This window comes from Perca flavescens, chromosome 5, assembly GCF_004354835.1.
Source record: "Perca flavescens isolate YP-PL-M2 chromosome 5, PFLA_1.0, whole genome shotgun sequence".
Lineage (NCBI taxonomy): Eukaryota > Metazoa > Chordata > Actinopteri > Perciformes > Percidae > Perca > Perca flavescens.
Genome location: NC_041335.1, coordinates 17,624,741 through 17,652,369, shown reverse-complemented (window position 1 = coordinate 17,652,369; position 27,629 = coordinate 17,624,741). Strand labels below are relative to the sequence as shown.

At 38.8% G+C, this 27,629-nt stretch overlaps 1 protein-coding gene across 2 annotated transcripts; it reads left to right on the top strand.

Annotated features, from left to right (window-relative positions):
• Positions 1 to 217: 217 nt before the first annotated feature.
• Positions 218 to 20,538, top strand: si:ch211-225b11.1 (sodium- and chloride-dependent GABA transporter ine). 2 transcript variants are annotated; one of them, XM_028579072.1, is made up of 13 exons: positions 218 to 838; positions 3,310 to 3,444; positions 7,519 to 7,729; positions 9,218 to 9,350; positions 9,991 to 10,125; positions 10,947 to 11,050; positions 11,662 to 11,786; positions 16,978 to 17,090; positions 18,210 to 18,350; positions 18,492 to 18,591; positions 18,744 to 18,844; positions 18,933 to 19,100; positions 19,711 to 20,538. In XM_028579072.1, the coding sequence occupies exons 1-13, from the start codon at positions 616 to 618 to the stop codon at positions 19,822 to 19,824; spliced, it is 1,803 nt and encodes a 600-aa protein (XP_028434873.1). In that variant the 5' UTR covers positions 218 to 615; the 3' UTR covers positions 19,825 to 20,538. The 2 variants fall into 2 exon arrangements, with proteins under 2 accessions (XP_028434873.1, XP_028434874.1); XM_028579073.1 differs by lacking the exons at positions 218 to 838; positions 3,310 to 3,444 and adding an exon at positions 5,224 to 5,954.
• Positions 20,539 to 27,629: the final 7,091 nt, after the last annotated feature.

The following is a 27,629-nucleotide window of genomic DNA, read 5'->3' as shown; positions in this document are numbered from 1 at the left end:
AACCTAACCAAAAAATAACTAGCCTACCTCACCACTGTGAAAAGTGCTACATTATGGCCAGAATTAAAATATTTGTTGTCTCCAACGCAAACATGGGACATTTTCAAGTTCATTCTTGTGACACATCTGTCCACTAGCCAACTGAATACGAGGCTTTAAGCAACAAGGCTTTTATTTTGAAAAGAGGTGTGCCTTTACTCGATTGACAGTAGCCAGAGCAACATGGATGGAAACGTATTTTTGCACTTAGGTTACATTACACAAGACTGAGTTGGCTAAATGGAGAACAAACGCGGTGCACGTGCGTGTTACCGGTCATTGTGTTGTAGCTATCCTTACTGCCTTTAAAGGCGCATATAATAGGCTTTGATTAAAAATCGCTAATCATTATTAAGTAACCAGACGTTCAGGAAGTACATTGTGGGTCTGAGTAACATTAGACCACCACAGAGAGTTTTTACTTGGGGGATAATTTACTCGTCAGGGCTCATTAAACGTGGTTCGGTCTAACTTTAACGTGATTTGTTATTTTTCGGATGTATGATAGACTACAGTGTAGCGCAGCACTGTCAATTGTGATAACTAAAACCTTTGCTTAATCATCGCTAAGCCACAATGGAGGTCAGTGCCGAAAATTTAAAAATACCCTCTGATGAGAAAGATTATGCTCTGAGACCCTTAGACCTCAACGCGATATCCGAGAAGAAGACAGTGGCTGCAGAGACTCCGAGACCCACATGGAGTGGGCGGCTGGAGTTCATCTTGGCATCGGTGGGGTACGCGGTGGGACTGGGCAATATCTGGAGGTTCCCCTACCTGTGCTACAGCAGCGGTGGAGGTAAGACTGAGGTCAAAGAAGTTGGCTGTAATAACCCTGGCCTGCAAGATAACCTGAGCAGGGATGGACTTCTTCAGGGATACAAATGATATACAAATGTATATAGGCTACAGTGAAATAGCCTTCTGTTTTGCATAGGCTGCGTGAGAGTTGCTGTTGTGTAACCACCAAAATTCAGAGGTGTTTCTAATATTCTGCCCCACCCTCCTCGTGTATGTAAATGTGGGGGGAAAAACTTTCAATATAATGTAGTCCAGTACATCACTACTTTTAACTATGACCTCATTAATAAACATATAGGCTAGTTTAATTTACACATTTCTGACAATGTCACCAAAAATACTACACATTTTATAAAAAGTAGAATCTATGGCTGAGCTGTTTGTATTAATGTTAATTAAACAGGTGTACCTAATAAAATGGCCTCTCAGTGTATAAAACTACAGTAATTCATGAACATAATGATCATGTAATAATAATATGTCAAAGAACGTCATCAAGTTTTGACTGACTACTATTCTGACTGCCCTGTTCAGAATGATTTAGCTTGTTGGGATGAATAAGCACAGAGAACAGTCACATTCAGGATGACTGATAAGAGCTAGATGAATGCTTTTTCATAGAACAATAGTCTCAGTCGTAACCAGTGTCATAACAACTGTATAGACTGTAAGGAAAGATTCGTCGCTCAAGCTGTGTAGCAAGTCTATCCCCTACACACTTTTAAAAGTGCTTTAGTTTTTTAGATACCCCTATACCCCAGATAGTGTGACACAACCCATGAAGTGAAAAGAAGTGCACACTAAAGCCAGGCCGAATGGGAGATGATACACCGGCACTCAAGTAATTTCATAATGCAAGCTCTGATTGAACCCAAATATGGTGTGAGAGTGGGCAGGGGGTTCCTCTGTGAAAATCGATGCATTGAGGAAATACCGTACTACAAACAAAAGAGTACAATAAGCTTAAATTCAGAAATGGGATATACACCAAAATTAATATTTTTACTTTTGATACTTTAAGTATATTTTGATGCTCATACTTTAGTAATTTTATTTAAGTAAAAATGTGAATGCAGGACTTTTACTAACTTGCAACACAGTATGTCCACACTTTGGTATTGGCACTTTTAATTTAGTAAAGATCTGAGTACTTCTTCCACCACTGCAACTGGCCGAGCAACAATGCCATCTCCAGAGCCGTGCTGCTAGCGTGGTTAAAAACAAAGATTTATTAAACATGAGCTTTTAAAACTTAAGGAACATTTTGTGATACTGTAATACTTTTGAGTTTCGCGTATATTTACAAGTGACATTTTCAATGCAGGATTTTTACTTGTAATGGAGTGTTACTTTATAGTGTGCTGTTTATATTTTTGTCTTAAGTAAAGGATCTAAATAGGCTGGATCTCAAGATTTACAATGCTTTTCCACTAGGGCTGTGCTCGACTGAAGAAACTGTTAGCCGACTAACACTCATTCAATTGTATCGACTAATCGATTAGTTGATTTAATCGACAGATCTGTAAATCTGAGTTTCTCCACAAAGAGTCATGCAAAAGCACCACTTTAATTCTTGTGTTTATCAGAGATGTGCTCGTACGTTTCTTGGAAATAAGTCATTCAGCATGAAAAAAGCATAAAACATGACTAATCAACTAAAGAAATCTAAGTTGACTAAGACCAAAACAACCGATTAGTCGACTAATCGACTAAGAGGGAACACCCTTACTTTCCATTAGCCTAAGGTTTTCAAGTCTGTCATAGAGCTAACACATACAGATGGAGACATTCACACCTTCTGGTAATTTTAGAGTCACCCCTCTGTTCACGTGCGTGTCTTTGGACTGTGGGAAAGTAAAGGAAAGATATGAAAATTGCCACATTTTATGTGGAGGTAAACTATGTTCTCTTCAGCTGATGGATACTAATTACAAACACACACTGACAGTTGGGATGTTAGAGTTTTGGTAACTGTATGTTAATTAACAATCATTCTGTGACACATTATGCAAGTACATTTTGTCTCTCAGTCATGTAACAACATCATCTGTTTTGTAACCATGACTCGGCACAATTTGGCACAGCATGTATGCGGCTGTTGTTAAACAAGAGCTTCCGCCCATGATAGCCTTCATTTTCACTGAACTGAAATAACTTTGTTGTTTATTTTAAGGTGTGTGTGTGTGTGTGTGTGTGTGTGTGTGTGTGTGTGTGTGCGGGGGGGGGGGTCAGCTCACTGCAAAATGATGTCCATCCCTCTATTTTCAGCTTCTTCTCCCTCTTTCTCGACCTCCCACACCCATTCTTCATCCTCCTGCACTTATGGCGAATCCATTTAGAAGCAGTATGCTTTATCTAAACAATGTCACAGCGGTTACCGTATCTCACAAGGCACCATTATACTGTATATAATCAGGAGATAGCAGTATAATCAGCCACCCACTGTTCTTTTCTGTTCTTCTGATTCAGGTGCCTTCATGATCCCTTATCTCACCATGGTGCTCCTGTGTGGCATGCCTCTGCTCTTCATGGAGTTTTCTATTGGGCAGTACACTCGTCTAGGGCCAGTGCATGCTCTCGCTAAAATCTGTCCCTTGTTGAAAGGTGAGTGACTCTCCAGACCAGAGGCCCCTCTCATGTGACGGGATGAACATCTGATGATAATTTTCACATTTTGCAAAGAGACAAGGTTTTTGCTGTTGTTGCTTTGAAAGTATGTATGCAAAGTCTGGCACATGCCCAGACCTTATAAACATATGTCCGGGAATTAGAGTTCACGTATCTACATTTTTGAGAGTGGTAACTGTAATTATTTAAAATAAAAAAAAATGAACAGTAATTTATTTATTTTACCAAAAAGGTGTTTCTTTAATCCATTGTTGACTAAATTACCTCCCACAAAAGTGAATAATTAACCATCAATCCCAGAAATCCCAGTTGATCAGTACAGTATGTACACAAAGAGCTCAACGCTTTTGAACTAGATTTTTCATGGAGAGGACAAGGCCTCGGATTTATAAACTGTATAAACAGAATAGTCCTATCGTTTAATCCAGATTATTTCCTTAGAGGTGGACACATTTCCATGTATTTAATAATAACAAGTGAAAATATTATATTTTGTATATTATATTATTCTGACACCACATGAATGCAGCACAAATGTTATGCACAATGTTTACAAAGGTGAAACATATATTGTGTATCTGCTCTGTGGTTCAGATCTGCTCCAAAATGTAATAGGTTCCTCCACCAAGTTTCATTCAAAATCTGGCCAGTAGTTTTTACGAATCCTTCTAACAAATGATCAAATAAAGAAACCAACAAACAGACAAACAGAGCCGAAAACATAACCTCCTTATAACTAGTGCGCCCCACCAAACAGGACAATCCTCTGATCTGCTAATGTTCTCCTTGTCTTCATGTATAAAGCCCTTCACTTCAGTTGAGAAGAGTTTAAAGTTGTTGTGTCCTGCACAGCATAAAATACAGCAAATTATATTATACTTATGTGACTATTTTAGGTCTGCCAATGACGTCATGTTTTTGGTCCTGATTGTGTTTCTATTTGTTTGGATACAGTGTTTCCCACAGATTAGAAAGCAATTTGTGGCCTGGTTGTGTCAGACTAATTACACTGGTCGGACTGTTCAGCTCTGTTTCAGACTGATACCTCCGGTTCAGGCTGGTCCTCATCCTCAACACTTTTTCAGTCACGGAAAATGACATAACATTATTTATAATAAGTTTATTTGATTCACAGCTGCTACATATAGTGTTTTGACCGCGACAACCCAACTGCATTTTACCGCAAACTTGCAACTAGTTAACTTTCTAAAGCAGGCCCAATCGCTTGTTTGCTAAGAGTCGGGTCGGGACTCCAACATTAACACACTGACAATATGACAATATTGTATTCAGAATATAAAATATTTTTATAGCACTTTTTAATGTCTGATTGTGTAAAGGTGTTCACGAGAGACCAACCTTTCGTGAACTTGTGAATTTCGCCAGAAATGCAGCTGAACGAATATGCTGCATGTTTTAAATATAGTTACAAAAAAAAGAAGAAAAAAAAGAATATATATATAATATGTGGCGGCCGGTGTTGATTGTATGGCGCACCGCCACAAATTAGTCTAAGTGTGGGAAAAACTGGGATAACTCAAGAACAAAAAACAGATTTCACAGATATTTGGTGAAACTTAGGCTATGTGTCAAGAAGCAAGTGAATTGTTTTGTACTGCGAAACCGGGAATGAGTTCTTAATTTCTTAATATTAAATAAATATTCATTAAATAAACAAATTTCACAAATTTGTCATTACCCACTACACTTAATTAAATGAAAGTATCTGGCACACCAGGTTTATCTGTGTCTGTATATTCAATGCAGATCTGCATCCATATCCAGACTAAACATTTTAACATTTTCTATTATTTAAATGATCACTTTAAAGGACTGTGCAACATTGTTGGAGTGGTTACAATTTTCTTTTTTAAATAAAATATGTAATTTTCTGTCTGATAAATGATTGTTTTCACATGTTGATGGATGGGAACTTGTCAAGTGAACATTTCAATCACTGCTGTATTGTTTTGACATCTTTATCTTGAAACATGTAAATGTATATCAGTAAGAAAGAAATTATTGACTCAACTGAATCATCAACTGAATATCCTGAAATGTGATTGAGCTGAATGATGGGTCATTTAAGTCTACATCAGTTCTTAAAACAAATTGTAAACATCAGGCAAATCATGTGAATCAGTATAATGGGTAGTTTGTTTTAAAAGCAGTGCTTAAAATCATACATGCCAGGAGGTATTTGCAAAATTCTAAATCAAACATGATGAATGAAGTGAAATGTGTGGACCCACCAAGCACTGGCAGTCACCCGGCAGATAAGCAAGGGCCCAGCCATCAACAATCCACACTTTGATTGAATTGAAAATGCTGTGTGTCTTGTTCTAACTTGAAATGTTTCTCCATAGTTTTCTTATCTCTTTAAAGACAGAGATAATCTACCCGGTCAAAACGTATGGGTCCTTCACTTGATTTATCGCTCATTTCTTCCTGGTTAATGCTCTGTGCTAAACAAGGGCCAAAAGCAGGTAGATTGTTCTGTATGTTCTTTTGAATGATTTCCATGTGCAACAATCGCAGTTTGCTGTGATATATATTTGTGATCCGTGATGCCCACAAATATCTATCACAAATCAACACAAGTCTAATTTACTGCAGTATGCTTAATCACAGCATATACGTATGATTTTAATTGGTTACATTGTCTGCCACTGATTTGTTTAATGTCTCATTTGTGGGGGCATGTAGGGGACAGGTGAGGCATGACATGGTAATACACTTATAAAGAGGAAACAGGCAAGGATAGCTTTAACTACCTTGTTTTTGAGTTTGATGTGTTTTTGCAGTTTGAAATGACTTCACCATTGTGTCTGGTGTACCAGTGGAGCAGTCAGCCATGTAAGCTAGATGTGTAGAGTAAAAGAGGCAAACAGCCAATGACAAAGAAAGGAGCGCTTACAAAGTGGTTCTAGCTGATCCTAGAGCTCAGAGGGGGTTTCCTTTGGTTCTTGTTATGATGACACAGAACTGTTTTTCAACTGCCTCTCCTTCCATTTTTTCAGATAGTCACACTGGATCCAGTAGAGCATGGCATTCCAGTCTACAGCGAGTAGAAAATATGTTTTCAGGAGGCTACGTTTTTATATACTGCTAAAAAACAGAGGGCCATTTCCTTCAAAGACAGTGTTGCCGTTAGTGTTATTCTCAAATGACAAAGATAAACAAAGGCGGCAATGATAACACGATGCAAAAGATCAAGAATAGTAATTTAGAATTAGAATTGTTTTTGACATTCTTGAAAATGTGCTAATTTGTTTTCTTGCTGAGAGCTACTTTAGATGAGAAGATCGATGCTACTCATGTAACTCTCAGCAAGTCAGTAAACAAGAATATTTCCCCAAATGTCAAACTATTGCAATAAGTGATATCAGAATATAAAACTAATGTTTTCGTTTGTGTCGGATAGTATAAAAAGTAGTATTTACATATAGTAAATAACAGGTTTTTGGAGGATACTTCATTGGTGGCTTTTCTGTATTTAAAATTAGTCAGAGTTAGCTATCCTTGTCCACACCGTACTGACATGATGTTAAGCAAAATAATTATAGGCCACGCTCTTTAGCTGAGTCTTTGTTTGGAATTATTTGAGGAGACAGGTGAACAAATAGAAACACACCTATGGTACACACACCCCAAACTGAAATCTGATGCACAGCTAAGAACCACAGGTGTTAAAAGACTGAATAGTTTACATCTGTGGGAGGACTTTGATCCCACCCATTTGGTCAGGAGCCATGGCTCCAGGAATGCCTTTTATTTGTGGCCGAGTTTGCTTGACTTCCTTTTGGCCACCACTGACCAGAGATTAACCCCTGATATTGGCTCTTCTCTGTTGTCTATCTTTATGTGAGATGTAGGCTGTACCCATAACTTTAATCCAGGGTCCAAATCATTTTCACTTCACTGCACAATATGGAGTGAAAGATGACAGTTTTAAGAAGTAATGTGTACAACTTCTTCCCCACAGATGGCATATTTTCTGCAGACTCATCTCTCACTTTGTGTCCTCCCTCCCTATGTGTCACTCTGCAGGTGTTGGTCTGGCCACAGTTGTTATCTCTTTCGTGTTCTCCACGTACTACAATGTGCTCATTAGCTGGGCACTTTTCTATTTTTTCAACTCGTTCGGAGCGACCCTCCCCTGGAATTCCTGCAACAACACCTGGAATGCTGTCGGAAACTGTTCCAGTGGTTTCCCCGGCAACACTACCCACCTGCAGTCTGCCAGCCAACAGTTCTTTGAGTAAGAATAGTTCATTGCATTTTCAACTGCAGAAATATACTCTATCAATATATTTACACTTTTTATGGCACTACTCCAGCTGTTTTTTCATGTTGATACAGTGTTTCCTTTAGGATTATTTTTAGCAGTGGGGGCAGGTCCGAATACAGGTCTGTACTCCCCCATATTTATTCACCTCTATTCACACACAATGAGGCATATTTTCAGTTGTGATTGAACTGTATTTTTTGAGTTACTATATAGGCCAACTTTGAGCTTGACATATAGGCTAAGCATTCTGTAGCAAATAACAATAAACCCACTATTAATTACATTATCTTAATGCAGTGTAACTACTTCAGCATGTAAATAATGCACCTAAAATACAAACGTGGGCGAGGGCGTTCAGCAATCGCTATTATATATTGAATCAACAGCTACATGTAATTTAGCTAGCAGGTGAAGAATACAAACAATGAAAATCACCAGTTAATTTAAATTTGCAAGACCAGGCTTAAATGAACTGACAACATAAGTTATACGACTTACGGTTCTCAAGGACGTACACACACCACCTCAACTGGCTAGTTATCCTCATGTGTCCGCGCTATTCTCCGACATGCACTCTAACAATGCAGCCCTATTTCTGATACCGTGGGGGGCAGAAATGTTGCCGTGGGGGGCCGCCACGGTCAAATCAACATAGAGGAAACACTGATACATTTACCGGAGGAAGCAGCCCTCATTAAAATCCTGTGGTGTTTTTCTTAAAGACCCTGAAAACCTTTTTTTCTTAATTATCTTCTTACTATGAAGCGATGTGGGTCTAACATTAAAACACTTTTCTGTCTGTTTTGGTTATCTTACATGACAGATTTTTGTATTTGTTTTTGTCTGAATAAAAGTAATGATCGATCAATAGAGCATAGTATTGCGATATTTTCCATGGCAATACTGTATCGATACACAGACGCCAAGGATCGATCTATTATTATATGTCTTGGTAAGTTTGTCTGCTTGACAATCCCATTTTGCAGCAATAAAATTAAAGTGTGATGAACAAACAGAGACATTTATCTATTTAAATAAAACAGATGTTGACAAAGTTTCCTTCTGGGGACATCATTTGAAATTGGGAAAAATTTGAAGTTGGTGTAAAGGTAAATTGTAATATATCGCAGAATATTGCAATATGTTTAAAATTGCAATAATATCGTATCGTGACATAAGTATCGTGATAATATCGCATCGTGAGGCATCTGGTGATTCCCACCCCTAATGAACATTTGTTGAAAGTTGTACGGTTGTCTGTGAATTAAATGTGACCAAACCTTACCCACACAGTCTTGATTAGGCAAATTAGCTGAGCTTTGATTGTGAAACTCTTAATAAATATAACTTAGTATGTTTTAGTTTTCTTAAAGTTTAGATTTTCAGGGGCTTTGAGGATACAATATTGGGAATCCCTTGCTATTTGTATTTACACACTTCTTTTTCCTTTTTTTACAGTCACAGACTTCTTCAGAAAACCAGTGGTATTGAAGACGTTGGTGGTGTACGCTGGGAACTTTTTGGCTATCTCATTATTTCCTGGGTCATTGTGTATTTATGCATATTTAAAGGAGTCAAATCCACTGGAAAGGTCAGAAGATGTTTTTTTGCATATAGGGGATTATTGATTATGCTTAATGTTGTGCTGGCCCCATTCTTTAATTTAATTGTTTAAAAACCTTCTGTCCTGACATTTTGTCACAGTTAATGTTCGGTTTATAGTTTATAGTTTATCGTCTGTAAGCATTTTTTTCTCAGAATGACATCTAAAATAATAAGTTTGTAACTCTGTGTTTGTACCATACACGTTTTATGCACCATATCCTACGTAATGTGTTATTTCTTTTCCAAGTGGGATACTTATGTTGCTTGCTCAGGAAGTAGATACATATAGTGTAAAACACACAAGACAAGCTTCAGATGCAAAACAAACATGTTTTGCTCAGCCAACTCAGAATCAGGACAGAAAATGAGAAATGAGAAAAGCTTTGGAATTGGGTATCCTAGCAACATGCAATTTTTAATACAATTTTATGTGATAAACTGTACAGTAATTTATCAACAAGAAAGTTTTGACCTGACTTGATAAGATAACCTTGTGATATTTTCTTGAGCAACCAAAACACAAATCATCCGCACTGGTGGGGCAGTAGCTCAACTGTTGCAACCCCAGCTACACAAGAAACGCACACATTAATCAATTTCTGCTTCTCACTGTTTGTGTCACACAGGTTGTGTATTTCACCGCTATATTTCCGTACTTCATTCTGTTTGCCCTGCTCATTAATAATGTGCAGCTTCCTGGCGCCAAGAATGGTATCCTCTACTTTGTGACACCTGTCTGGGGCAAACTGTTTGAAGTAAAGGTGAGTCTCTGTTAAGACTTTAGTTATACATTTGCATAAGATAGTTGAATCCAACTTTTAGTTTAATTATTATCTCATACGGTATTACATTTATATGTAACTTGTCTGACTTTCAGAGAGTGAGGAATTTAATGCAAATATCATTCATTTTCTTAAAATTGAATCCTTTCTTTTCAGAGAGTAGGCTTTTATGTTTGCTCAACCTTCAACTAAGCAAAAGCAAGAACTGCACCAGGGAGAGGGGAAGAGGTCATTACCGCCATATGATTGCAGCAATGAACTTAGATTACAATTGAAATACTCGGCTTTGAAGATTTTAGGCACAGCTGCCAGAACAAAATTTCAGGACAAAAAGCTAAACTAGATCCAAAGAAGGAGCTGGAAATCTCTCAGAATAGTCTGGTAGCTACTGCTGTGTCTTTCTTGACCTATTAACATCACAAGAAAAAATAAACCGGATACTTTCTAAACATAGGTTTAGTACTCTAAATGGAAACAGCAGATATAACAGACATACATTTAAAAGGTCTATTTCTAACATTAAATATTTATGTAATATGTTGTAATAGATTCATTTGACCAGACACATGCAATCAGGTTAAAACTTCCTTTGTACTTGATTATGTTGATCCCTTTACAATGTATTCATTACTAAATGTGCAATCGCACACATTTAAAAAAACACTGCTCAAATTCTTGGAAGACCCCATCATACAGAGTTAATAGCTAGTTGAGAAAATAGGTTTCCAGGGCCTCAAAAACTAAATTAAATGAAACTACACTGAAATGAATCCTCATGCTCTCCTTTATCTCCATTCTAGGTTTGGGTTAATGCAGCTGCCCAGGTGTTTAACTCCATTGGAATAGCATTTGGCTCCATGATTTCGATGGCTAGTTACAACAAGTTCAACAACAACATTCTTAGGTAAAGATTTACTTTTAAAGATACTTTCGGTGTGGAAAATTGTACTGTCTTTGACTATGAATATCTTGAGCCAAACAACACTGTTTCAGCCAATCGGTACCAGGTGGCGCGTGCAAGCACGTGATGGGGGTGGAGGGACAGGGGGGAGTCAGCGGCCGGGCCAGGAGTTATCAATAAGAAGAGTTTGCAGAGAAACAGCAAAAGAGGAAAAGGACTACAGAATACAAATTTAAAAAAAAGTTGTATGATCGGGAAAGCTTAGCTTAATACCATCCGCATGGGAGGGACCAGGGAGAAATGAAGAAAGTTTGACAGGAAATTAAGAATTACTAGTTTTCTTTAGAACAAGATGGGTGTTTTAATACAGTATATGGAGGCCTATAGGCTCCTCTGTGGGATTTAGAAAACATACCATTATTTACCTGCTTGAGCCACTTTTTACCAATCATTTCTGACCAAGTGAGAGCTTGTTGATACAGTACAACAAAAATGTAAAACAGCTGTCTTAATGATCAAATGGCTGCTTCATAATGTAGTACCTTTGTTTCCCTGAGTTTCTTGGATACTGTAACTGTCCTAACATTGTTTATTTATTCCTCCTTCTCTCCCAGGGATGCTTTAATTGTATCATTTACCAACTCATTCACTAGTATCCTGGCTGGCTTTGTGATCTTCTCAGCTATTGGCTACATGGCTCATATACATAACCTCCCAGTGGACAACATAGCTACAGATGGTAAGCATCAAGCCTGGAAAGACCAAAAGACCATCGCACCACAGTCTCAAAACTTTGTTTTAATTAGACTTGATGTGATGTCAGGGTGTTACAGAAATACAGATGGAGATACAAATAGATCCCAAACTCTTAGAGCCTTTTTTTTTCTCTCTCTCAGATTTCAACATGTGCACATCTGTTTTGAATATTTTAAATGTGCACGTCACTCAGGAATATTTAGTAGTCTACAATTTGTGGCACACCACTGATTTTAAACATGAAGTTCAGTTTACTCTACTTAGCCTGTTGTATAATGTCTTATGTGGCTGTGGAGAAGCTTTATAAGGAAAAAAAAATAAGAATACTCTGATGATGTCATTAGACTAAAGCCTGCATTACAATGTAAGAAGTGGACGTTTAGGAGGGAAGGAAAGTCTAATGAAAGACGTTATTAAGTTGCATTTTGGGAATTTTAGAATGCAGTGTTTTTGGAGCTTGACTCATGCTAGAGACTAAAAGTCAGGATATCCCTGCCTTTTCTGCTTCAATTTTTAACCTGTCTCTTGTTTATTTTACTCTTACAGCATTACTAAATTGCTACAGTACCCCTTTAAGTAGCTGTTATGAATTATAGCCATATGTAACTGCAACATGAACACAACCTGTATTTGTGTGTGTGAGTGTGTACGTACTGTAATGACATGTAAATCACTTAACCAAAGATGCCAAATGTCTGAATCAGCAAGTAAGTTGAGACGAGAGGGTTTTAGGTTACTTAAATGGACAAAAGTGAGTTTTGGCTTCGGTAAGCAAATGCTCAAATAACATCGGAGCAAGAGCTTTGTCAGTTAAGTAATGCATTATTCAGAGAAAACTTGTCTTCAGCCCCTGTTAAAATTTGATAAACATATTTCATCGGTAATCAGTTCCGGTTTCTTCCAACTTCGCCTATTGTCTAAAATCAAAGGCTTTCTCACCGCGAGAACTCTGGAAACGGCGGTTCATGCGTTCATCACGTGCCGGCTAGATTACTGCAATTCACTTTACTGTGGTATATCTAGCTCCCAAATTGCCCGTCTTCAGTTAGTTCAAAATGCTGCGGCCAGACTTATTTTTAACTGTCGCAAATATGACCATATCACCCCTATCCTCAAATCTCTACACTGGTTGCCCGTTCGACAGCGAATAGATTTCAAAATCCTGCTCTTTGTCTTCAAATCTCTACATAACTTAGCTCCCGTTTACCTATCCAAACTCATTCATTCGTACACTCCTACCAGAAGCCTAAGATCACACGACCAGGTTCTGCTGGTAGCCCCTCGTGCCAGACTAAAGCGGAGAGGGGAGCGGGCTTTTGTGGTGGCAGGGCCTCGTCTGTGGAACAGCCTGCCTCTAGAGATTAGAACAGCCCCCAACCTCGCTATCTTCAAGTCGTTGGTAAAAACCTACTTATTCTCATTAGCATATTGATTTCCTATTTGAGTTGTCGTTCTTTTGTATATTTGAGTCAGTGTTTTAAGGTTGCTCTTAGCCTTGTTGTTTTTATTATGTGTTTTACGCTCTGTCTTGCTGGTTTTATGTTTTTTTATGCTAGCTCTGTAAAGCACTTTGGTCTGTCTAAAACACTGTATCCCTGTCAGCTGTTTTTCTTTTCTCTGTCAGCTTCTCGTGATCTTACCTTCCTGAAATTTGAAAACATGTTTTTTTCATTGGTCAGTCACCTGACCTCCTGCATCTTTTGAAAAGCAACACATTTAAATCAATCATTCAATCAATCAATCAATAAATCAAATTTTTCACATGGAATCGTACGGGGTAGAATTCCAGTGAAATGTGATCCCATCAGTTCCTTCAACTTCATTCATCATCATAAAGCAGAATGTGTGTGTGGGGGGGAGGGAGGGATCCTAGTGGCTTGAGGGTAGAAGCTCCTCCTGAGTCTCTGAGTGCTGGCCTGGTGTATCCGGGACCTTCTACCTGACCTTAACAGGGAGAAAAGGCTGTTACCTGGGTGGTTTGGATCTTTAATTATTCTTCTAGCCTTTTTCTTGCAGTGCCTGGCGTAAATATCTTTTAGGCAGGGTAGGGCACCGCCTATTGTGTGTTCAGCCGAACGAACCACTCTTTGCTGGAATGATGTTTCTGGTCAGGAATCTCTCAATGAGGCATGGGTAGAAATTGCTCAGTATTTGAGGGGATACCTAGACTGGGTAAACCCAGCCCAATCTGCTGTAGCTCAGGCTGGAAACCTGTACATTTATCTGTCCTGCTTCCGTTACAAATTTGCGGGAACCAATCAATCAAACTGGCTTATCCACCTGGTGCACTATTGGCGGGTTTAACGCGATGACAATAGAAAAGCGACCAAGCAGCTTTTTGTTTTTACATTCAACAAGCTGGCCACCAAAGCGCAGCACTCCATGGCAGCAACCCGTTGATGCCGCTGTCGCTGCTACGTCACCCGGATCGTTGGTCTGATTGGTTGAAGGACTATCCAATTGCATACAGAGTCATTTGAACTATGCGCGTTGATCATGCCTGTTGTGCTGAGAAAATACAGAGCAGAATCCCCAGACTAATGTTAAATCTTAAAAGATTGAGCTTGGTCTGGTGATAGCCAGACTAGGGGATACCCGGAATTTCCGCAGGCGTCTGAGGTGAAACCGTTGTCTTTCACACAACTGAGTCAGTATGCAGCGCCAAGTTCAGACCCTTGGTGATGTTTGCTATCATCTCTTTGGTCATGCTGACATTCATGAGTATGTTTTTGTCCTGACACAAGCAAATCAGGTCCTCTACTTCCTTCAAGTAGGCCTTTTCATTGTTGTTTGTGATCAGGCCCAATTGCGTTTAACTTTACATAACTATCAAGATATTTATAATACTAATACTTTCCCCTTGGTAATGTAGCATATGAATTTCCATGAACACAGTTATTAAATGCACGAGACATAAAGGCTTCTGCTATCGGTTGATAACTCAAACTTGCCGAGAACCTAGACATCCGTTTGATTACATGACTCATGCATCAGCCACGGTTACGGTCTTGTTCAGTTGTCTGGTGCACGGTCTCCTGGTGACAGCACCTATCACGTAAAAAACATTTAACTTAACATAACTCCTAAGATAACATGACGTGCATTTGTATGTGATATCCATCAATAATGTAATCTATTAATTTGTATGTACACAGTCATCTAAGATGCACGAGAAATAAAGGCTTCTGCTGTCGGTTGATAACTCAAACTTGCCGAGAACCTAGACCCTGTTTGAATATAGACTCATGCAGTACCCTCGGTTACGGTCTTTACGGTCTCGTTCAGTAGCCTGGTGCACGGTCTCCTTGTGACAGCCTAGCCTAGCTACCATGTAGCAACATTCACTTCTCTAACATTTAACTTAACATAACTACCAAAATAACATGACGTGTATTTGTATGTGATGTAGGCCTACTGTACTTTCCCATCGATAATGTGTGAATTGCCGTGAACACAATCCTCTAAGATGCTCCAGAAAGAAGGCTCGGTTAATAACTCAAACTTGCCGAGAACCAAGACACAGCTTGATTACATTAGAGTCGAGCGGCCGGCCGGTTGCACGGTTACATTCAGTCTCGTTCGGCATAGAGTCTAGGTAGCTCATTTCCTGATTGATTCTACTACCAACACTCCAGTCCAGTGGAGGCGCTAATGAGCTAGATTACTACACACACAGTAGCAGAAGAATACCAGCTACACAACGGCCCACCATTGACATATATATAATGGCAACGGCACGAATGAAGTAAGAGAAAAAAACAGGAGGGAGTCGGTTCATTGACGTATGGCACTCGATTCTCCCGGCTCAGTGAAACGAGTCGGGTTAATTAACCGGCTCTTCGGTCAGTTTGACAACACTATGAGCCATCACTGCAGCAGCGTTAGCACGTAGGCTACTTCCACAATGCGTATTCATGACTCAACCAACTCCTTCTTCTCAGTTATTGGCTGGAACACTGTTTGTTATGGTTCATGGGGCAGGTTGGCGCAGTTTGTTTTTGTTGCTGTTTGTGGAGCCCAGGCTGTCTACAGAGACCGTGTTTTTTTACAGTGTGTTCAGGGGACCGGCAGCTATATGTATGTGACAAAAAATGTTGTAGCCTAAAAAAACACGTCACATCACTTAGACAAGTATTGTTTGGTCTTGTCACATTGTCCTTTCATGAAATAGTTCCCATGGTGTTCTTTAACACCTCATGTCTGGCACCTAGCCTAAATGAACTGGTCTAATAACATCCCAGTAGCCTGTTCAACCAGAAAAAACAAGTGGTTGTGAAGACAAACAAAATATTGTTGGTTATGTTAGCCACTTACTATTTCACTGATGAGAAACTGTTCAGAAAAGGTTCAGCCCAACTGCTACACATTTGGCTTCAGGCTTCAGTTTTCTCATTTCCCTCAGCAATAAGTCATGATCACCACTTTGCAACATACATGGTTTTATACACAATCTTTATTTAAAGGTGCTGAAGGTAGGATTGTGAAGATACAGGACTTAGCCAAAACATTTTAACATCAACAACTTCACAGTCCCTCCGCCTTTTTTGCTAAAGCCCAAAACGGTCTCCTTAAGCCCCTCCCCCCACAAGGAAGAATGACTTTGTGTGCATGAGCAGTGATTGACACACAGTTAGACCCCCCCAGCCCTATTTGGTGTATCTGAACAGGGAGCTGTGGATTTTTGCAAATCGCACTACAGGCTGTAGGTGGTCCCAGAGGAGCCAGATTTTTTTTTTTAATTACCTGCTTCATGTAGTTCTACTGGAAAATAGGGTCAGTTTCAGCAAATATGAGAGAAAGTTAGTTTTATAAGTCTTACCTACTGCATCTTTAAACTCCACATATAGTGACCCCTGGTTGCATTTTGTTTCTACAAAACAAAACCTGGGTTTAAGCTATGCCACAGCTGCAATTGAGAACATAAATATGAATTTAGTGATCCCCAGACTAAACTACAGCCTCTTTGGATGTACGGTAGCAATTGGGCTTTTTAGGAATATGTTGACATTTTGGAAAAAATTGCTCGTACAGTAAATATTTTGCCTAAGCCTGCAGCCGGTTAGCTTAGCATGAAAACTTGTGGTAACAGCTAGTCTGGCTCTGTCCAAAATTACATTAACAAGGACCTCCTACCAGCACATCTGTAGCAACACCTTTACTGTTTCATGTTTCAGGTCCTGGTTTGGTGTTTGTTGTGTACCCTGAAGTCCTCTCCACCATGCCTGTCTTTCAGCTGTGGGCCCCTCTGTTCTTCTTTATGCTGCTGTGTCTGGGCCTGGACAGCCAGGTAAACATCTCTAACACTTACATAATCACAATGACCCGACTGACAGTTTATCAGGAGGAAGGCACACTTGTGGGGAAATAGGGCAAAATGTTTTCATTACTCAACTCAACCAAGGTAATCAAAATAATTACAGAAGTTTTCTTCCAGCATTTAAAACTGTGCTCATTCAGACTGACATTTCTGTGTAACTGGTTACCTAACTGTGTCCACCTTTTGGTCATGGACATGGAAATGATTAGTGATTAAAGTAAATAAAGTGCTGCTAACCCTAACAGACTGTATACCTCGAACTAGCATAAATGTATAAATGCGCATTAGTGATTATGACCCAACCCCCTCCCCGCCCCCCGTATATTTTTACTGGTACATTGAATGATTGTACTCCTTTCCAAAATCTGAAGAGCTGATTACTGATGTAGCTGAATACACTGAAGTTCATGTTGTAGTTAGGCTACATATTGGTACAAGTATAGTTTTAGTATATTTGCGTGACTTTACATGATTGATATTTCACTCATTTTGCCCTTTACACAAAGAACACACCATCCAACCAGACCAAATAACAAGAGTCTACAGCCATGCTAACGCCTCTGTGAGCTTGTACGTATGCACACACACACACACACACACAGCGGTGCTATGCATGCTAACATGCTTACAATGACAATGTTTAAGTGCTTATGTTCACCATCTTAGTTTGGCGTGGAACCATGTTCACATTGCCTAAAAATAGCCAAATAAAATATATTTGCAGGTATGTGGTCATAAACAGTATTGAAGAAATAAAAATGTTGACCTGGTTATGGTTATAATTTGATGTTCATCTGTATACTAAACATTCATATTTGAAACCACTCATATTTAATATGAATAATACACTGTTTACATTTCCAGCATTTGCTGTTGGCTGCTGACATTTGACGTAAACAACCAACATGCATTTTAACTCCTTTCATGCGCACCTCTGTCGTCATGGTTACCTAGCTCTTTGCACAGCCTCACAATTGCAACCCAAACAAAGATGTCTCAAAGTCATGACAAATCAAGAGGGAACCACTTTTTACACAGTAAATGGGACCACTATGTTAAAACACTGTATGTGTTTTCTGTGTGCCACAGTTTGCCACAGTTGAGGTGGCTATAACGTTCATAAAAGATGAGTTTGGCCCCCAAGTTCTGCGTTTCCTAAAGAGAGAAGAGCTGTTGGCCCTGGCTGTGTGCATCATTGGCTTTGTTCTGGGAATTCCCCATGTAACCAAGGTACAGCAAAACTCTTTTACTTCTCAGAGAAACATATCTGACGATATTTGGTAGCCTACATGTGGTAACAGTTGTAGCATAAGTGACAGTGTTGTAATTTGGCCTTAATCTTCCTCTCTCTCGCTTCTCCTTCCTGCACAGGGAGGAATCTATGTGTTTCAGCTGATGGACCACTACACCGCTGTGGTCTCCCTTGTGTTCCTGGCTTTCTTTGAAGTTGTCGCTGTCTGCTGGATCTTTGGTAACATAACGTCCATAAATTCAAACTCGCTTGCTGTGGCTGGTTTATTATTAAATTGAATTCTAAACGTCTTTCATATCCACAACAGAAGGAAATCTGTATCTGTATTAGTAGTCTCTATTGTTTAATCAGCTTATGTCTTTTTCCATCAGGTGTCCCACGTATCTGCTTAATGGTCAAGAAGATGCAAGGAAAAACTCCAAACATCTACTTTCGTCTCTGTTGGCTGCTGCTTTGTCCTCTCTTGATGCTGGTGAGGTTCAGAGATGATTATATGTATAATAATGTTAATAATGATGGTTAATTTATATAGTTTTAAGACTATCCTTTTCCCTACATAGTGTATACTGATCTCCAGCATTGTCCAGTACACTCCCGCTCACTATGAAAAGTACACATACCCAGGGTGGGCTGAAGTAGTGGGCTGGGGTGTCTCACTGGTCTCCATAGTGTGGATCCCACTGGGAGCCATTCAAGAGATCTATAGCAACAAAGGCTCACTTCTTCAGGTGAGTACAAGAATCATCGTTTAGACAAATGGATGAAGCATGTGTATCATCGTTTAGACAAATGGATGAAGCATGTGTATAATACTTCAGATGCTTCTCTACCATCCTAGGTTAAACCACACACACACTACATGTTTGGGTCATAATTTCACTTTCACTTTTGGCACTGAAAATATCTCACTGACAGCTTTCATTTGATATAATGCTCATATTTGCCCAACATTGGCTCCAAGCCCTCAATGTTGTTAATTAGCACAAAACAAAAAGTATATAGTATTTGGTCACAAACAAAAGAGTTGAACAAATTAAAATATGGCCCTGGTGGTGATGCTACAGGCAAAGACAGGGGATCGACAAAATATCAACAATTCAGCCTCAGGGGGACATGAATATGTGTAACAGATTTAATGACTACCATCAAATAGTTGGTATCCGTACTGTCATAACACTAATGTGGGAGGAGATATTAGGGTGTTATGTGCAGAGCTGGAGCTATGGCTAATACTTGTGAATAAGTAACTGTTTTTTCTTTTTTTATTTGTGCCTGAGCTGACCAGATGAAGTTTTCTAAAAGGTTTGTTCCTAAAATATTGCCTTCTCTAACCCTCAGAGATTTAAAACAGCTATCATGTCCACAATAGACCTGGATGCTGATGATCCCCTGCCAGAAAAACAAAACCTAGACAACCCAGCATCTGAAACCTTGCTTACTTCAGTGGCATGACCAGAAATACAGTCAAAGCCGATGGAATGAACTGTTTTTACACTGAGATACACAATCGTTAAGCTTCTATCATACCATTATAATTTGATCCTATTTTTTCTACCAAAGGACGGATTCTTTACTCTATCTTAAGGTTAATTAAATTTAATTAAATTTAGGTATGAGTGATAGTGTGCCCTGTCTAGACAAAGCAAGTGTTCATTCCAAGCAAAGATTGAAATTTAAATGATTATTTCCTCTCCTTTGGTTTATTAATCAGTAAACCAGTCCCTGGTGTATGCATTGGTGTTTTCTCTTGCAATGTGTAACTAAGAGTAAATGATGCATCTATGGTAGAGGCATTCAGAGGCTTATTAACTTTTTAGCATCATCTATAGACGGAATCATTAAAAGACCTTTTCTTCATCAAATTTGTCACAAAGGGGCTAAAGAGGCATGTCCTCCCATTTGAAAGTCTGCACCAGGGAAATGCTACCTTCTTTGGCCTAAATATTTGTGACCAGAACCAGAGGTACAGTGTATTTGTGGCCTTTAAACCCATAAAACATTGTGCTGTTCCGTTGTTTAAAGGTGGAGTCAACAATCTTTCTCCAGAATCACTCTTAATGTTGCATTCAGGCAATCCTCATCTACTCATTTACTAAATTAACCCTCCTGTTGTCCTCGGGTCAAATTTGACCAATTTTCAAAAAGTTTCTATATCAGAAATTTGGGTTTTCTTTCAACCAAAGAAACATGGGGGGGAGGGAAACAACAAAAATGTCAAAAAACCCAGAAAAGAATCGACAAAAACTTTGGAAATAGTGACAACATTTTTTTTTTTAAAGTGAAAAAAACATCAGGAAAAGTGAGGAAAAAAAAGTGTTGAAAAAGTCGACCAAAACGTTGTAAAAAAAGTTTGTATTTTAAATTTTGATCCAGAAAAACAAAAAGTTTCCTGGTCAACGGGACGACAACACGAGGGTTAAACAATGTTAAATATGTTGTGTTTGACCCCGGGGGTTCGGTGGGAACAAACAAAAACATGAGAATGTTTATTCCAGTCATTCTCCGGCGGCGAACAAGCGTTGGTTTCACTCATTTGCCTTGTAGTCGGTTCAGATCTTTTTACTTTTAAGAAATCTGAGTGTTTGCTCAGTGTTTTGGTTTTGGTGGTCAGCACCTGGAATAGATCAATAAAAAACACTGCAATCTATAGCTAATAGAAGCTAGACACACTGTTACATCTCTACTGTTTGTTCTTGATAGCAGCCTGGGTGCAAGACAACAGAATAAGTTAAATGGATGTATTTACTGTCACCCTTTAACACCGTTTAGTAGTTGTCTGTCTTGTGAAACAGAGCTACCTAAACTCATGTGGTACGAAACTTGTTCTAGTTTGTCACTGTCTACTCACAACATTTGCCATTTGAGGGCAGCTACCGGTACAAACTTAAAAATGTTTGACTTCAGGATTGACGCAGACTGCCTGAATGCATCATTGGGTTTGACATCTGAAAGGAGCAGCTGGTCTGCAAATGTGGGCCTTCAGAGGATGCAGCCTGTGAACTGGGACACATAGTCTCAGTCTGAATAAAAGAGAGAGGTTGACAATGACACTTGAGTGTTTTTGAATATATTTTATTTTATACATTTTAACTTTCCAGTGTCTTCCAACACCCTTTGCAAAACGTAAACAAAAAACTTGAAAACACATAAGCAGAGGTGTTCCAAAACAAACAAAAAACAGAAACAGAACCAGACAAATACCATTTTTCTTATTACAGACAAATGTTTTACATGCATTTTAATTGTGGATGTCTCTCAAATGCACTGTGTCAAAGAAACTCACTTGTGAGTGATATGATCCAGGCAGCAGGTTAATGTTATACCAGTGTGTACTGAGCTCTAATGAGGGTGAATCGGTGCTGGGATTTTCTCTGCTCTCCATAGGTTGAGGATTGAGTTTATATTATTTTTCAGCAATGTTTTTGATATTATTTAAAGAGGTGCTATGCAGTTTTGGCCATTTCTTCGCTGTTTCTCTCTTTTTGCTCACAGGTTTCTTTATAGAGCTCCCCCTACAGCTTCGGAATAGATATTTGGCAGCTCCTATGTTTACTTGTGTCTGACTCCTCTCTCGGTCAATCTGCCGTTTCCTCTTTCTCTGTTCCTCCAACAACGCTTTCCTAGTTTTCTGCTTCTCTTTTGCCGGCTCAGCCATGACGATAGTGTGAAAAACTCCATCGCTACCTTGTTAGCTGGTTCCTGAATGGGCGTATGTGTCCAGTTCCGTGAAGCACATGGTAATACCCGATATCACGCGATACTTCCTGACGCTGAGGCCGGCGGCTCGCCAGCCGAAAGTTGCAAGGGTGGTTTTTCCACTCACAGGCGCTAGGGAGGAGCGAGACGACCACCTTTCAACTCAAATAAAAAGTCATATAACCATTCCAATGACTCCGAAGCTGTTGAGTTAAAGGTGGCATGACATGAAAATGTCACTTTATGAGGTTGTTTAACATTAATATGAGTTCCCCCAGCCTGCCTATGGTCCCCCAGTGGCTAGAAATGGTGAAAGGTGTAAACCGAGCCATGGGTATCCTGCTCTGCCTTTGAGAAAATGAAAGCTCAGATGGGCCGATCTGGAATCTTGCTCCTTATGAGGTCATAAGGAGCAAGGTTACCTCCCCTTTCTCTGCTTTGCCCGCCCAGAGAATTTGGCCCACCCATGAGAAAGAGACATTATGGTTTGCAAACAAGCAAAGTGGCAGTTGGTCAAGGCCAAGGTCACTTTACTGGAAAAATATTAACATAACAAGCTTTAACTTAAGTCATGTTTATTATTGTCAATGATTGACCTTCTCTCTTGACGTCTAGAGCGAGTTTAAAATTAGATCGTACCAGATCGAAATTCTGTCAAATCCACTGGCAGAAAAGGGTTCAGTCAGTGTTGGATGTGTAAGCTTTGGGTTAATATATTATGTAGACAAACTACCTCAACATGACATGACCAGAGGAGATATGTGTACGTGGGAAAATCACACTTTCATTGGAGATTGTCTAAAATGTTGTGCCCTACATTGCTTTTCTGTCTAACTAGGTAGCTTATCAAACAAATCCTCAGTCAGGAGTGCCTTATATCCAAAACACGCTCGGATAAAACAAGCTTATAACTTATAATTTCTCAACAATAATGCATGCATTTTACACCTTATCACAACTTAAAGATGAAAATGCTTATTTGTTTTTATATTTTGTTTTGAAAATGTAACAATAGAAGCATCACGGAACTTAATTTTGCATGCTTCAAGTGCCTTTCATGAAAAGGGTATTGTTTTTAGATGATCTATATTGAATTTGACAACCAAAACCTTAATTTTACATGTTGAATGCATATGTTGTTGTAAGCTGCATTATTTTACTTTGTCAGGAATTGTATCAGTTATTTAAATGTGCAAGGATGATTTAGACACACTTGTACAACATAATAGGTCACTGTTTACACTTTTTAGTAGAGATGGTCCGATACCATTTTTTGCTTCCCGATACCGATTCCGATACCTGAACATGCGTATCGGCCGATACCGAGTACCGATCCGATACCTGTGTGTCATATATTTTATTATGTTTTAACAACTTTATACTACTATCCCTGTATGGATGTGATATGATTTCTATCTTTGTTGTCGGTCTGGCTCAGGTTAAACTCTTTGTTAAACATGAACAAACACAGAACTTTCTTTTATTCTCCAGTTATAACGGAAAAAGAACATAAATAAACTACTTTAACGTAGATTTTCTTTAGGGCTTTATTACGTGGTATCGGATCGGTGCATAAACTCCAGTACTTCCCGATACCGATACCAGCGTTTAAGGCAGGATCGGAGCCGATACCGATACTGGTATCGGTGTCGGACCATCTCTACTTTTTAGTAATTGGTCTTTTAATATGAATTACAGATTGTTAGGGGCTATTAACAGCTTTTAAAACAAATTGTTTAGAAATGTACAAAGTCTGGGTTATTTGGAAGGAAAAAAAAAGGATTTACAACCATGTGCCATGGTTTGCTGACAATGTGGGATTGATCCTCAATCAATCAGTGAAGTCAGCTGCTGCAGTTTGTGGCTGAATGAAAACATGCATTTGTTCCATGAAACAAGACTGCTAATCCCTTATTTCAAATATTCTCAAACACAAACACATTTAAAATGTGGGACTCAATTCTGTTATGTTATTTGTTACAGCTTCATGCTGTTGCTCCTAGTGTCTGCAGTGAAACCTGTTGTGTTCTCACATGCACATACTTTATGTTTCTACAGTGAGATGGATTTTTTTAAATTCAAGACTCAAACGTGTTTTCTCATGTTTTATGTTTGTTTTTGTTAAACAGAATCCTACAAATCGTTTTACCAAATTTAATTTAGATTTTTCATATCCGTGACTATGTTTAATTTTTCTTACTATTTTTTTTAATCATATTTCTATTGTACTGCTGTTGTGTTGATTTGTGGCATCTTAACTTTTTGTTAAATAAAAAGCCTTCATTCTTAAACTGGTGTCAGTGAATAACTCAGCAAACGTTAGCATCATCTGGATTATTACCTCAGAGAATCACTGGGTGGCAGCATAGCAGCAAAAAAATACATTTAACAACACCAACACTGCATTATTTGTTGTACTCGTATATCTGAAATAAATTATTTTGTTGCAGAGCTTTCAGTGGTTGCAAAGCTTTCAATGATACGATTTTTAGAATTTATTTTAAAATCCTCTTTTTGGTTTACAAAGCAGTTGGTGGTCTGGCATCAGTTTATAGCCTCGCAGATCTCTCCGATCTCACAAAGTGGAAATCTCCTCCATGTGCCCTGAGCACTTCTAAAATATGAACCAAAGAATGTAACAGTTTGTCTGCTGATTTCAAACTTGCTCGAACACTGTTCCTTTAAACTTTAAAAACTGAACTTAAAAACAAAACTAAAGACATTCCTATTTACTCGAGCATTTTCTTAACATATTTGTACTGTATGCTTGTTTGTATGTGTGGATATATGTACCATGTAGTTTTATCTTTATGTATGCAAGGATGTCTGTTTATTTGCAAATTTTTTGCTGTTTTATTTTGTTTTATGTAAAGAACTCTGAACTGCTTGTGTATGATATGGTGCTATACAAATACATTTTTACATTTTAATTCACTGAATGGGGAAAATTTAAGCAACACGCACAAATGTGTTTGATAGCATGTGGACAGCAACTTTGGTGTTCTTTGTTTTGTTTTTCTATTTTAATGCATTTAAGATTGAATACAACTTTTTAAAATGACTCTTAAGAACAGCATCCCCCATAACATTCTTCCTTATGAGCATATTGGTGCCTCCATACTGTACATGTTATAGTAAAAACGCCTCTTATAACTACAGTATGATTTGCTGCTGTCGTTTTTATAATGTAATAGGTGATTATAAATGCTATTGGCAATCGTACTGTAATTAAAGACATAAACACACACAAACATTTTTATGCACTAAGGGGTTAGGCCTGTATGGAATTGGGTGGATGCTGCCTACTAGCACCATCAGTATATATATTTTCAGAATTGATGACTGCACTGGGATCTAAACCCTATCTACTGTCTCAGTGTGGCCAACACATTGATCAGTATAAAAGCGAGCAGAGCCAGGACAAATCTGAACACAGCGTTCTAAGAGCTTCGAAAGTTAATTAGACCCCCTTGTCGTGGAGTGGTGCTGCAGCAGTGCCCTTAGCAGAACTGTTCGTTAATCAATACCCCCTTCCTGCTTCCCTCATAACAAAATGGATCATGGGCAATAAATTAGCGCTGGGAGCACTGGTTGATCAATGGCCATAGACAGTGCAGCTCAAGGGGCAGTAAATCAATGGTTAAACATGGCACAGGGGGAGTGTTTGTGAACCTGAAAGGGCAATGAAGGGGGAGATGGGTCACTGTCTAACTCCTGTTGCGGGGTGTGAAGACGTTTATCGGTGCCAGGCAAAGAGTTAAACTAGCAGCTGCACTTCCTGTTGGAGCTGTTTGAGATCTCATCTGACCTTTCTTGAGTAGAAGCAATGGTCCATGAAATCCACTGAACATCACTGCTCCACACACACACAACAACACAACAACTGTGCTTGAAAAAGGGGCAAAAAACTGGCACGCTGCCTGTGAAGAATCTTGAAAAGGCAAAAATGTCACTCCCTTGTGACAACTTAAGTTTCTTTTACTCCCCCTCCCCTGTTGTTCCTCTGTTACTCCACACTCTTGTTTTTGATGTTGACTTTAAGTGTACCATGTGAGGGCAAGAGGATCCCATCTGTCTAAATTTGTGTGTGTGTTTGTGTGTGTGTGTGTGTGTGTGTGTGTGTGTGTGTGCGTGTGCGTGTGCGTGTGTGTGTGTGTACAAATGGGCGAAGTGTCTGGGGATTCAGGCTTTCTGGCAGCTGCCTGCTTGGGGCTTGCAGGAAGGAGCAGACCTCACACACCAGTGTTTCACTGTTGCTCTGATGCAACATCCACAACATCTCTGAGGCAACAGTGTTTATGACTGTGTGTGTGTGTGGGTTTGTGTGTGTGTGTGTGTGTGTGTGTGTGTGTGTGTGTGTGTGTGTGTGTGTGTGTGAGATACAGGAACGGAAATCTCTGAAATAACAAGATGACAACAAGGTGCTCCATAATGTTTGTAAAAAGAATACCTAAACTTCAGTCCAATATGGATGTAGTTTAATTTATTTAAAGGGTCAGTTCACTCAGGTTTCAAAAACATTTTTTCTCACTTCCATGTAGTGGCATCTTGAAATGCACATAGTTTGGGTTTCTTGTGCCCAGGTTCTGACTTTCTCTGCCTCTGAAACTTAAAGGGACTCTTTCTTCGGTAGAAAGTAGTTCCAAAGAAAATGTTTCTCAGTGAGGTCTGTGGATTTTCCTGAGTAACTGAGACATTTATGGAAAGACATGTTTCAATGCTGAAAGCCCACAGCAGCTGTTTTATACTTTCTTCAAGCTCTTTGAAGAAAAAATATGCTTGTGAGGAGGATTAGGATGAGGAAGATATAATGAAAATGTATATGTTTCTTGTGAATATTATAGCTGATGAGATTCACCAGCTTTAAAATGTCATGGGTCAAGATTAGTTCTGTTAGAAAGGGAAATATCCACAGCTGCAGTGCTTACAGCTTCCCCAATAATTTTCTCAAAAGCCACTTTGATAACATTAATAACGACTTAAATGTATTGAATACAATTTGTTGTATTGAACAACTGCTTGTCCAGTACTGAAAAAACACTGAAGTCCTGAACAACAGAGATAATGGACAGTGGCAGGAAAGACAGCACAGCACACCTAAATATGTTCACACAGTGAAACATGCAACAAATGTTGCAGTAATGTATAAAACATTTCAGTATTCACTATTGCAGTATTTTTAGTGGCCAGTTATTCAAAACCTTTGTGTATTAAACTTAGAAGTGAACTTGAATTAATTCTCAATTTATTCTTCACAAAGGTCTCATTACTAAGAATACAAAACTTCCACAAAAAAACTTGTGGAAACTTTGGAAAATGCTTCATGCGTGGCCAATTTTGACATCAAAATTACATTATGAAGAAAAAAAAAACTACAAAGTAAATTTGATACGAGTGCCAGCACCCTCTCAATGAGCTTTTAAATATTGTAAGAAATATACACATACAGGTACATGTAGATGGGTGGCTGTGTATTATTGTATTGTATGTTTTAGACATCACAATCCAATCTAAATTTATTTATAAAGCACATTTGAAAAACAACAACAATTAACCAAAGT